Source organism: Macrobrachium nipponense, chromosome 42, assembly GCF_015104395.2.
Source record: "Macrobrachium nipponense isolate FS-2020 chromosome 42, ASM1510439v2, whole genome shotgun sequence".
NCBI classification, from domain to species: Eukaryota; Metazoa; Arthropoda; class Malacostraca; order Decapoda; family Palaemonidae; genus Macrobrachium; species Macrobrachium nipponense.
The window spans coordinates 17,821,998-17,835,080 of record NC_061103.1 but is presented as its reverse complement, the minus strand read 5'-3'; the positions used below and the strand labels follow the sequence as shown (position 1 = coordinate 17,835,080).

General features: G+C 36.6%; 1 protein-coding gene across 1 annotated transcript in view; it reads right to left on the bottom strand.

Moving 5' to 3' along the window:
- Positions 1–13,083, bottom strand: part of LOC135213283 (uncharacterized) — a 73,549-nt gene that overhangs the window by 35,142 nt on the left and 25,324 nt on the right. The window contains exon 4 of the mRNA XM_064247265.1: positions 8,680–8,844. Coding sequence (XP_064103335.1) covers positions 8,680–8,844 — 165 coding nt within the window. The remainder of the gene's footprint in view (positions 1–8,679; positions 8,845–13,083) is intronic.

Below are 13,083 nucleotides of genomic sequence, written 5' to 3'. Positions count from 1 at the left end.
TATCCCATATCCTTCTTATTTCTATTTTCAGATCTTGATACTTATCATTTTTTCCCTCTCTTTCTCTTCAACTCTGGTGTCCCATGGTATTGCGACATCAATGAGTGATACTTTCTTCTTGACTTTGTCAATCAACGTCACGTCTGGTCTGTTTTTCACGTATCACCCTATCCGTTCTGATACCATAGTCCCAGAGATCTTTGCCTGATCGTTTTTTATCACTCCCTCAGGTTGGTGCTCGTACCACTTATTACTGCAAGGTAGCTGATGTTTATTGCACAGGCTCCAGTGGAGGGCTTTTGCCAACTGAATCATGCCTATTTTTGTACTGGTTCTGTGCAAGTGCCGGGCATTCGATTGCTGTGTGGTTTATGGTTTCATTTTTCGTATTGCACTTCCTACATATGGGAGAGATGTTATTTCCGTCTATCGTTCTTTGAATTATGTCTGGTTCTTAGGGCCTGATCTTGTGCCGCTGTTATCATTCCTTCAGTTTCCTTCTTTAGCTCTCCCCTCTGTAGCCATTGCCAATTGTCATCGCTGGCTAGTTCTTTAGTCTGTCTCATGTATTGTCCGTGCATTGGTTTGTTGTGTCAGTCCTCTGTTCTGTCTGTCATTCTCCTGTCTCTGTATATTTCTGGGTCTTCGTCTACTTTTATTATCCTTCTTCCCATGCACTCTTAGGCCACTCGTCTTTCACTGGTTTTCAGATATTGCCCCCGTGCTCTGTTCTTCGATGTTGATGCAGTCCCCTATACTTAGTAGTCCTCTCCCTCTTTCCTTTCGTGTTATGTATAGTCTGTCCGTATTTGCTCTTGGGTGGTAGTGCTTTGTGTATTGTCATATGTTTCCTGGTTTGTCTGATCTATGCTGCGAGTTCTGCCTTCGTCCATTCCACTATTCCTGCGCTGTATCTGATTACTGGCACTGCCATGTGTTTATGGCTTTTATCATATTTCCGGCGTTGAGTTTTGACTTGAGTATCGCCTTGAGTCTCTGCATATATTCTTTCCTGATCGTGTCCTTCATCTCTTGGTGTTTTATATCCCCTCCTTCCATTATTCCCAGGTATTTGTATCCTGTCTCATCTATGTGTTTGATGTTGCTCCCATCTGGTAGCTTTATCCCTTCAGTTCTCGTTACTTTGCCTTTTTTGTATGTTGACTAAGGTGGGCGCATTTTTCTATTCCAACTCACTCAATCTTGATGTCCCCAGATACAATCCTTACAGTCTGGATTAGGGTATCTATTTCCTTGATGCTCTTACCATACAGCTTGATGTCGTCCATGATCATCAGATGGTTAATAATTCTGTGCCTCTTTTCTTGAGTTGGTACCCGGCATCCATCTTCTGTAGTACTTTTTTGTTATGGGAATCATGGCTACTACGAAGAGTAGTGGGGACAGTGAGTCGCCTTGAAAGATTATTATTATTATTATTAATTATTTAATTATTATTATTATTATTATTATGATTATTATTTATTATTTATTATTCAGTCTTTGTAATGAAAAAAAAAATTATTTCACAAAGAAAAATAAACATATATAGGTAAATTACATGATGGTATATTTCACTGTATTCAATCTTCATACGTTTAACGTTTTTTGAAACCCCTTTGCTTAATTCCTTGAAGAACTAGAACACAAAACAAATTTGTATAAGTAAAGACCAATGATTATAAATAAGTAGAATTTGTTAGTTAATGTTTTGCAATGTTTCTCATTTAATGAAGAGTCAGAGTGACATTTTGTAAGGTTTCTTATTTCACTGTGGAGTTCTCGATTACACGCTTTCCGCTAAATCGTCTTTGAGGATTGCACCTCTTAGAGTTCAAACTGAACTGCAGTTTTAAGAATCCAATGCACTGTTCCATTTTTGGACTATTTTTATCATCATCTGCTGCTGCTGCTGCTGCTGCTGCTGCTGCTGCTAATAATAATAATAATAATAATAATAATAATAATAATAATAATTAATAATATATCATTAGGTAACTTTGTAAAACAAATCGTTTCTTTACTTACGTATACACCAAGTACTTAGAATGCACCTGGCCTCCACTCCTTTCTCACCTAAGAGAGAGAGAGATGTTATCTCTATATATAGGGTCTTTAGATTTCCTTCCTTGTTATTATCAACCATCTGGGTGGATACAATATCGCTGGGCGCCGCCCAACCCATTGCAGCCGGGCCATTATAATAGTTTAGAGCTACTGGTTCTGTCATATTACTTCTTGTTTATTGCCCAGAATTATGCGGAAATGAGAGAGAGAGAGAGAGAGAAGAGAGAGAAGAGAGAGAGAGAGAGAGAGGAGGAGGAGGAACAAGTATCTGGAAATGGAGAGAGAGGAGGAACAAGGATTGTGGAGAAAGAGAGAGAGAGAGAGAGAGAGAGAGAGAGAGAGAGGATGGAACAAGTATTGTGAAAAATGGAGAGAAAGAGAGAGAGATATGGAACAAGTATCTGAAATTGGAGAGGTAGAGAAAAGAGGTAATAAAACTAGTATTTTGTGAAGAGAGAGAGGGAGAGGAGGAGAGGAGGGGGAACAAATATCTGGAAGCAGAGAGAGAGAGAGAGAGACACCTTACCTTAAAGACCTTACATCTTGTTCGGGTTGCCCCAGGTCCCTCAGTGTGAGGCACCTCTAGTGTCTACCAGAGAGTTGCTAGTGCATCTTCTGGTATATTTTGCATCATCCAATCTTGGATGGCCTGGGATGCAGCTTAGATATTTGTCGAGCTTATTCTTAAACACATCTACGCTCACTCCTGAAATATTCTTCAGATGAGCTGGCAACGCATTGAATAGACGCTGCATTGTCGATGCTGTGCATAGTGGATTAATGTCATGTGGTGCTTTCCTTATTTTTCTTGGTATTGTTTTGGGGACTATTAATCTTCCTCTACTTGCTCTTTCTGATATTTTTAGCTCCATGATGTTTTCGGCAATTCCTCCTATCTGTTTCCATGCCTGAATTATCATGTAGCGTTCTCTTCTCCATTCTAGACTATATAATTTTAAGGATTGTAGTCTTTCCCAGTAGTCAAGATCCTTAACTTCTTCTATTCTATCGGTAAAGGACCTTTGTACACACACTATTTGTGCAATATCCTTTTGATAGTGTGGGTACCATTTCATATTGCAATATTCAAGTGGACTACGAACATATGTTTTATAAAGCATAATCATGTGTTCAGCTTTTCTTGTTTTGAAGTGCCATAACAACATTCCCATTTTTGCTTTACATTTTGCCAATAGAATTGCTATTCATCATCACACCAAGGTCTTTAACTGCTTCCTTATTTGTGATTGTCTCATTATTAGGTCCCCTATATGCATATAGCTTTCCTTCTCTGTCTCCATAATTTATTGATTAAAATTTATCAGAGTTGAATACCATCCTATTTACCTCTGCCCAATCATATACTTTGTTAAGGTCTCTTTGTAGCGCGTTCCTATCTTCATCACAAGTAATTTCTCTACTTATTCTTGTGTCATCGGTGAAACTACTCACTACCAAGTCCTTAACATTACTGTCTATGTCTGCAATCATAATAACAAACAGTATTGCAGCTAACACCGTACCTTGTGGCACACCGGATATTACCTTAGCTTCATCCGATTTCTCGTCGTTTGCAATAACTATCTGTTTTCTGTTGTGCAAAAATTCTTTTAACCATATTCCTACTTTGTCCATTATATTAGTTTTCTAATTTTCTTCGCAAATAATATATCATCTACCTTGTCAAAAGCTTTGCAAAGTCTAGATAAACCACATCTGGTTTCATTTCCGCTTTTCATATTTTTGTTTATGTTCTCACAGTGGACTAACAGTTGGGTTTGTGTACTTTTTCTGGGTACAAAACCATGTTGTCCTATATTAAACAAATTATTTTTTATTAAATGTTTCATAATATTTTTCTTCATTACCCTTTCATACACTTTCATAATATGTGATGTTAGACTCACAGGCCTATAATTACTTGCCTCTAGTCTTGATCCACTTTTGAAAGTAGGGGTAATATATGCTAATTTGTGCTCATCATAAATCTTGCCTGCATCTACACTTTGTCTTAATAATATTGCAAGTGGCTTTGCGATAGAATGAACTACTTTCTTTAACAAAATAGCAGGGACACCATCCTCAGGCCCAGCTGCAGCTCCATAAATTTCATTAATAGCCTGCACAAATATCAGCTTCATTAATATCTATGTCTGCTAAATATTCACTATTTCATCCCTTACCTATATCATTATCTTCATTATCAATTCTAGGGGTGAATTCTCTCTCATATCTTTCTGCCAATATGTTGCATATTTCCTCTTTTTCATTCGTTAATCTCCGTTCAATTCTTAGAGGGCCTATTTCTATTCTTCTTTTATTCATCTTTTTTGCATACGAGTACAATAGTTTGGGGTTTTGCTTTATATTTACTAGGGTTTTTTTCTTCCAAGTCCTGTTTTTCATTTTATTTTGATTGTATAATCTTTTGTTCTGCATTTTCTGTATTACTTTTCAGTTCCATAACTTTCCATGTATTTTTTTCTTTTGCAAGACCTTTTTTCCACTTTCTGATTTTCTGGAACAAGATCCTTCTGTCTCTTGGTATGCATGACTGATGTTTACTTTTCTTCTTCGGTATATATTTATCCACTATTTTCTCTAATATTTTATATATCTCCGTATTTACCTTTATATCATCACTTACGAAAATGTTATCCCAATCTTTGTTTAATTCTTCATTTATTTCCGACCATTTTATATTTTTACTGTAGAAGTTGTATTTTCCATATCCTTCCCACTTTTTCATTTCTTGCTTATCTCTGTTTTCACTTGCTTTGGAATGGACTGTTAATTCTATGACATTATGGTCTGAAATACTTGCATTATAAACTATTATTCCTTTAAACATAATTTCACCTTATCCACAAATACTAGGTCTAACAAAAAGTATTTTCCTTTTCTTTGTTGGCATGGTACATTATTTGTTGAATGAATGTTGTATTCTAGTAGATATCTTAATAGCTTTTCGAATTGCCTCTTATCTTCTGAACTACTATTACTCTCTTTTTTATATGTATAAATACAACCACAATCTCCTATTCGTTCTTTCCAGTCTACGAAAGGAAACTTAAAGTCTCCAGATAGGAGAATAGTCCAGTCCTTGTGATCTCTACATATATCATCCAATTTTTCTATTATTGTGTCAAACTCTTTAGTATTAGGGGGTCTATATACTTACTATGTTCATTAATTTTTCAGATTAAAATTCTACCGCTATTAGTTCACATTCTGATTTACTATATTTCTCATATATTTTTCCTTGTTTTTTGTCTTTCCCATATATCGCGGTTCCCCCTTGATTCCTATTTTTTCTATCAGATCTATACGTTTGGAAACCTTTTATTTGATCGTCATTACCAGCCTCTTGGGAATACCAGGTTTCACTTATATTCATTATATCTATTTTCTTTTCAATTTGGGTTAGTTCGTCTAAGTACTCTATTTTTCTTTTTGAGTTACTCGTAACTAAACCCTGCGCATTCATCACTATGATGGTTTGTGTGTTATCTCCTTCATTTAATATGGGTAATAATAAGGATTTTCCCATGTTTCTTTCCTGTTTTGGTATGTTGTTCTTTTCTTCATTTCCAGAAATTCTGACATTAAAAAATCCAACTTTTCCAAAATATTTGATCTTCCTTCATCATAATTATTCATTTTGTGTCTGAATCTGCAATTTTCTCCGTATCTGCAATTTCCCTTAGCATCGTACTTACAGTATTTATCTCTTGAGCTGTAGTATCTTGGAGCTGATGCTTGGAAATTCTTTGCTGACACTCCGTATCGCAGTGATGGCTTGCTTTTTTCCTTCACCTCATGTTCTTTGTTTCTCTCTTTATTTGTTTCTTTCTTATTTTGTATTTTATTACTTAATTGATTATTTAATTGATTTTGATTCATGGCTACAGGGTGCATATACTTACATTTTTTGTCGAACTTACATCCTTTTCCTTCTTTTAGGTTTTTGCATATTTTTGGATGTAGATCTCTGCAATCATCCTCATAGCCGTCTAGGTATGCACATTTACCATAGATTTCATAATTGTGACACACCTTGGGATGTTTGTAGTAACATCTTTCTCCGAATCTGCAATTCCCTCTTTTCAAAAGGGTGCAGTCTTTGTCTTTCTTGTCTATTTTTTCCTCTTTCCCATTAGTTTGCAGATCTGGGTAGAGCCTCTTCGGGATTTTATTTTGTGTTGTCATGTCGTAATTTATTTCTTCGTATGTATGCTGCTTGATTGCCTCATATGTAGTATCAATGATATCTCTGCATCTATACTCTTGCCTTGTTCATTGTTTTCCTTATTTTTTCTGTCATTTCAGTTTTGTTTTCTTCTCTTCCATTTTCCTCTTCTTCTTCTTCCTCATCCTCTTCTTCTTCATCCTCAACTATTTGCACATTAAGTCTTGATTTAATAACATTGTCTATCCATGAAAGACATGTTGAGCAAAATATTCTGGCATCCTTACTCATATCTTGCATTACCTCAGCACATTGAGGATGTGTGGGAATGTTGCATGCAGAACATTTTCTGTTCAGGTTTTGTGGATTAACTATGGTATACCACACCTTACATAGTTTGCATGCTTTTGGCATTCTTTTTCCTATTGCATCAATTAGTATATTCACAATGTTCACCTAATTCATTTTCTTTGTCGGAATATGTTGATTGATGTAAATTTTCTTTATGAGTCTTTTGACCACTTGGATTTTATTTGGAACTTCTTCAATTATTTTCAAGATGTTTTCTGATGATTTGTTCCAGTTTGGAGGATCATATCCTTCTAATATGTCTATGAATGCTTTTGTATCCTTTTTGATTAGGGCTATTATTGATCTCATATAAGAGAAATGCCAGCTCCCTTTCTGCTACCTCATCATATTGTGAATCTGCTAGACACGCAAGATTTCGCCATTTTTTTCCACAGTTGGAAGAGAGAGAGAGAGAGGATGGAACAAGTATTGTGAAAGAGAGAGAGAGAGAGAGAGAGAGAGAGAGAGAGAGAGAGAGAGAGAATGGAACGAGTATCTGAAATTGGGGAGGGAGAGAAAGAGATAATAAAACTAGTATTTTGAAATGAAGAGAGAGAGAGAGAGGGGGAGAGGAGGAGGAGGAAGAACAAGTATCTGGAAATGGAGAGAGAGAGAGAGAGAGAGAGAGAGAGGAACAAGTATCTGGAAATAGAGAGAGAGAGAGAAAGAGAGAGAGAGAACAAGTATCTGGAACGAGAGGAGAGGAGAGAGAGAGAGAGATGGAGAGAGACGAGAGAGAGAGAGAGAGAGAGGTGGAACAAGGATTGTGAAAGAGAGAGAGAGAGAGAGAGAGAGAGAGAGAGAGAGAGAGATGGAACAAGTATCTGGAATGAGAGAGAGAGAGAGAGAGAGAAAGAGATAGAGATGGAACAAGTATCTGAAATTGGAGAGGGAGAGAAAGAAAGATAATAAAACTATTATTTTGAAATGGAGAGAGAGAGAGAGAGAGAGAGAGAGAGAGAAGAGAGAGAGAGAGAGAGAGATGGAACAAACATTTTAAAATGGAAAGAGAGAGTGGAGATGGAACAAGTATTTTGAAATGGTGAGAAAGAGAGAGAGAGAGTGGACAAAATATTTCCGACATTAATACACCCCTCATACTCATAGGTTATCACGTGAAAATGCTATTATTTTATTAACATCTGTAGGAGCTGGGGTCCCTTTAGTTGTAAATCACATCCAATGGCCAACTATGTGAAAGTTCTATTTCCCTCCATTTCTGTGACCCCGTCAGACACTTCAGAAACCAGGTAGTAAAATGAAGATCCAAATGCGCAGCGCTTGTGAAAAATGAGTATTTTTATGACTATACTCTGTTTTTTTCCATCTGTCCATCCGCCTGTGGTGGTTGCGCATGGTAACACTGCGTTTCGGGCTTTAAATAGTTACGCTATGTGTAAGTTTTAGGTAAATAAAAGGATATCTGGGTGTACATTTGCAACTGAAAAGTGTTAATAATTTACTGTATGCGAATTACACCGTTAATATTCGAAATAGGATATTATTATTATTGTTGAATGTAAGCTGAATGTAACTATCTATAGCCCGGAACGCACTGTTACCATACGGAAACACCACAGGCGGATGGACAGATTGAAAAAAAAATAGAGTATATACTTTATTATTATGATATCTGTATCTTTAAAAAGACAAACGAAAATGCTTTCGTCAGTCGTTTTTTTAAATTTTTATGGAATTATATGGAGAACTTTTCTGATTTAAAACCGTACATTCACACAAGTTCGTTCATAGATGCGTTTGTCATATGCAGTCTCGTGTAATTTAAATCTGACACGGAGAGTTGAAGCAAATAGAATTTGTCGGGATGAGTAGAATTCATGTTTGTGATTCGTTTGTAAGTCTGTGTTCACAGAATTATGCAAAATTTATGTTTATGATGACCTGGTTGAACATTATGTTCCTTTAAGCTTTCAAGGGGTGACAACAAGCAAGTTTTTTCCCTCATTGCTGAAATGGCCTTTTATTCTAAAATAATAAAATCCGAGAGTATCTGATCTTGCTTGTCCTCCCCGGGTGACAGTAAACGAGACATGGCATGGCCACCCACTCACCGCAAACCGGTTTGTCCGCCCCGGGTGGGGACGCGGGTAGGGGAGACATCCACTCCTGCAGACCTGTTTGTCCGCCCAAGTGGGACGGGGTAATTAAGGGATCAGGAGTGTAGAAGAGACAGTAGCCCTGGGTTGCAGCATGTGTAGCACGTGTCAACAAGCTTGCTGATAATAATGAAGAGGATGAGAACAACGAGAGGTATTTGAAGATTTTACCTTCGATTTTCCTGTTTATTTCTTTGTTTTTAGCAGGGTTACGCAATAATGCTATGTATGGATTTTTATGGATTTTTATAGGATATTTAAACGAAAGTTGATATTATGGCCGGCAACAGTTGGTTAGATTTAGGGAGAGATAGGAATGCAACTCTTGGGAAGGAAGGGTGTCTTACTCATCCTTGGTGGAGGAAAGGTATCTCAGGCACTCTTTATTAATTTTTTTTTTCTGATTCCAGGTACTCGCTGCTGTTCAGCTCCTCAGGCACTCGGCTATCTAGTAGTAAGGTAAGTGCATTATTAAATTTTATTATCGCTGTTCCATTTTTTGCTTCTTAAAATCACTAGAATTTGTTTTCGAACTTTGTAGTGTTTCGCGACGAAGTAATCAAATATTAAAACATAAGACATAAGTGAAAAATATATATGTTTATAAATATCTGGATATTGTAGAAAGTTTGGTTTTTCACCGAATGAGTTTATGCTCGCAAAGCGTTGCAACGTAATAAAGGCTCAATTTACGATTGCAGAACAATAGCAAATTTATAACGGCGCCTCAGTGGCGTGGTCAGTATGATCTGGGCCTGCCACCTCGGTGGCCGCGAGTTCGATTCTCTGTCATTCCATTGAGGGTTTAGCGATGTGTATTTCTGGTGATCGAAGTTCACTCTCGAGGTGGTTCGGAAGTCACGTAAAGCCGTTGGTCCCGTTGCTGAATAACCACTGGTTCCATATAGCGTAAAAACACCATACAAACAAACAGTATGATTTCAGTACATTTATTTGTTGAATATCACTTTCACTGAGTGTGAAGCGTTAATTGTCCATTCTCAGAAATTATTTTTAAAGGTCAAGATACGAAATAAATTTAAGTCTTTTTCATTCAGATTAAAATCATTTCGCTTTACGAGGTCATTCATGAAAATAAAGTGAGCGAGTGAAATTCCCTCTCATAAACAAGGTCGTTACCAGTTACTTAATTTAGCGTTTACCTAAATTGCGTTGAGTTAAGTAGAGTAAAATGTTCTCATTTTTCACGAAGTCTCAGCTGAGCAGGACCGCCAAAGGTTACGGGAGCTGAAGTCGCCGTAGATCAGCGTGATTTAGTGGGTGGTAGTCTGGGCATATAAAAGTCAGCTTAGTTCTGGTTTAGGGGTATCCCGTGACATTGCCCCTTGAGGAAAGGGGTCTGTTCACTTTGGGCAATGGCTCCTTTGTCAGCGTTAGCTTTGTGTAGCTCTTTGAGCTGGGGGGGGGGGGGGGTGGGGAGTTTTCCATGGAGGCTCGTGTTGCATCGCCGTCCATTCTGGCAATCTCTCACATTGCTCTTTTTTCGTATTTTTTTTCTTCTTTGTCCTTCTGCTGTTTTTATTTTTTCTTTTTTACCCTACGCCAGAGGGACTAATGAATGTTTCCCTACTCTTTCATTCTTTTTCATGGGTGTTTTCATCATATTTCGTTGTGTGGCCTTTACGCCGAATGTTTTTTTTTTTTTTTTTTTTTTTTTTTCCGGTCAGAAGTGATTAGATGTGCAAAGGTTTCCATGCGAGTTTTTTTTCTCTCGCACATATTTCTATTAGCTTATGTGAGCAAATTATTTCTGGAGGGTAGGTTCAGGTCTGACCAAACTTAAGATAATTACACATACACACAAGATTTATATATATATATATATATATATATATATATATATATATATATATATATATATATATATATATTACAAGGCGGAGAGGTAAAGGCATGTCTCGGCGTACATAAGATTTATCGCCGACGTTTCGCATCGCTTCGATGCATTTTCAAGGCTGGGGAATTGATAAGAATGCAAACATATAAGACTTGTCACTATTAAAACACGGTACAATATTTGACATTGGACAATAAACACTTAAACATTTAAAATGTAAAAATTACTGTACAACAAAACACTAGGTTGGAGAGACAACCTACCAGAGTAAAAGTTAGAGAGTGACTGAAGGACAGAGCGGGGAAAAAAACTATACAAAAGACGAGAGACAGAACTGAAGTAAACAAACAAGTAGTTAGGCTATGAATAATTGAACTGACGAGGACTGGGCATTTAAATTCGGTACATTGATTGTGATTAAAATGGATTCCAATGTTAAAGGCTCATCTTCTTTATTGGCTGATCCAATAATTTTAAAATCACCGATGTCCAAACGGGAGCGACAGGTATTAGAGTGATTACGGATGCTAAATAACTCTGGATGGGATAGTTTGCATCATGTTCGGAAACTGCCTCCTTTGTGGGCGCAGAAACGGACTTGTAGCGGTCTCTTCGTGCATCCAACATAAGTACCCCGATTACATCTGGGACAAGTGTATTTATAGACTATGTTGGACATCAAAGGCGGACTTAATCTGTCTTTGGCGCTGAAAAGAGATCGGATGGTTAGAGGATTTTTCGGAATTAATTTTAGATTCAAGGCTGGTAATTCACTGTTAATTAATTGCAAAACTTTCTTTTTGAAGGAATTGGCATGGAGGAAATGGAACTTAGCATAGATGATTAACTTGGGAACGATATGTATAGGAGGTGGGGGTTCATTTTCATGTTTAAAAATTTATTGAGAGTTCTATAAAAGTGCACAGAGGGGAAACAATTGTTGTTAAAAAAAGTTTACTTAAAAAATCTATATCGTTGTGAAATAGATTTTTTAAGTGAGGACAAAGGCTGGAGGAGACCATCTTTGACAGTTGCCCCCTCAACATTTACCTCCTATTTTACAGAAGGTACGTGGATGACGCGTTTGCATTGTTTAGGTTTGATTTTAATGCTGAAGCTTATTTAGAATTTATCAACTATCAACATCCTAATATTAAGTTCACCATAGAGAAAGATCCCATTACTCCCTGCCATTTTTTAGATTTACATGTTTCCAGAGACAATAATATCTTTCACACTGGAATTTACAGAAAGAGCACATTCACAGGCTTAGGAACAAATTTCTATAGCTCTTGTCATTTCAATTTTAAATTAAATGCCCTCTCCACCCTCCTTCATAGAACATTTGTCCTCACTTCCAGTTGGGTCTCTTTCCACAACGAAATAGATTTTTTAGTCTACTTTTTTAACAACAATATAGTGTGAACCTTGATTTTGACCTATATAGTGTGAACCTTAATTTTGTCCTATGTAGTGCGAACCTTAATTTGTTTCTATATATGTGACCTTCAATTTTGCCTTCTATATAGTTTTCGGTTGAACCTTAATTTGGTCCCATACAGTGTGAAACCTTAATTTTGTCCTCCCTAGAGTGTGAACTTCTTTTGTCCTCTAGAAGTGTGGAACCTTCAATTTTGTCCTATATAGTGTTGAACCTTAATTGTGTCCTATATTTAGTGGAACCTAATTTGTCCTATTATAAGTAGTGACCTTAAATTTTGTCTATACCAGTGTTGAACCTAATTGTTTTGCCTATACCAGTTGTGAACCTTAATTGTGTCATATATAGTGTGAACTTGAATTTTCGTCCTATATAGTGTTGAACCTTATTTTGTTGCCTATATATGTGAACCTTAATTTTGTCTATATAGTGTGAACCTTAATTTGTCCTAATAAGTGTGAACCTTAATTGTTCCTAATAGTGAACCTTAATTGTGTCCTATATAGTGTGAACCTTATTTTGTCCTTATACCAGTGTGAACCTTAATTTTTGTCCAATATATAGTGTGAACCTAATTGTGTCCATATATAGTGTGAGCCTTAATTTTGTTCCTGTCCTATATAGTGTGAGCCGTAATTTTGTTCTAAATCGTGAAACCAATTAATTTTGTCCGTAAAGTGTGAACCTTAATTTGTCCTATGTAGTGTGAACCTTAATTTTGTCCTATACAGTGTGAACCTTAATTTTGTCCTATATAGTGTGAACCTTAATTTTGTCCTATACAGTGTGAACCTTCATTTTGTCCTATATAGTGTGAACCTTCATTTTGTCCTATATAGTGTGAACCTTAATTTTGTCCTATATAGTGTGAACCTTCATTTTGTCCTATATAGTGTGAACCTTCATTTTGTCCTGTATAGTGTGAACCTTAATTGTGTCCTATACAGTGTGAACCTTAATTTTGTCCTGTATAGTGTAAACCTTAATTTTGCCCTATATAGTGTGAACCTTAATTTTGTTCTGTATAGTGTGAACCTTAATTTTGTCCTATATAGTGTGA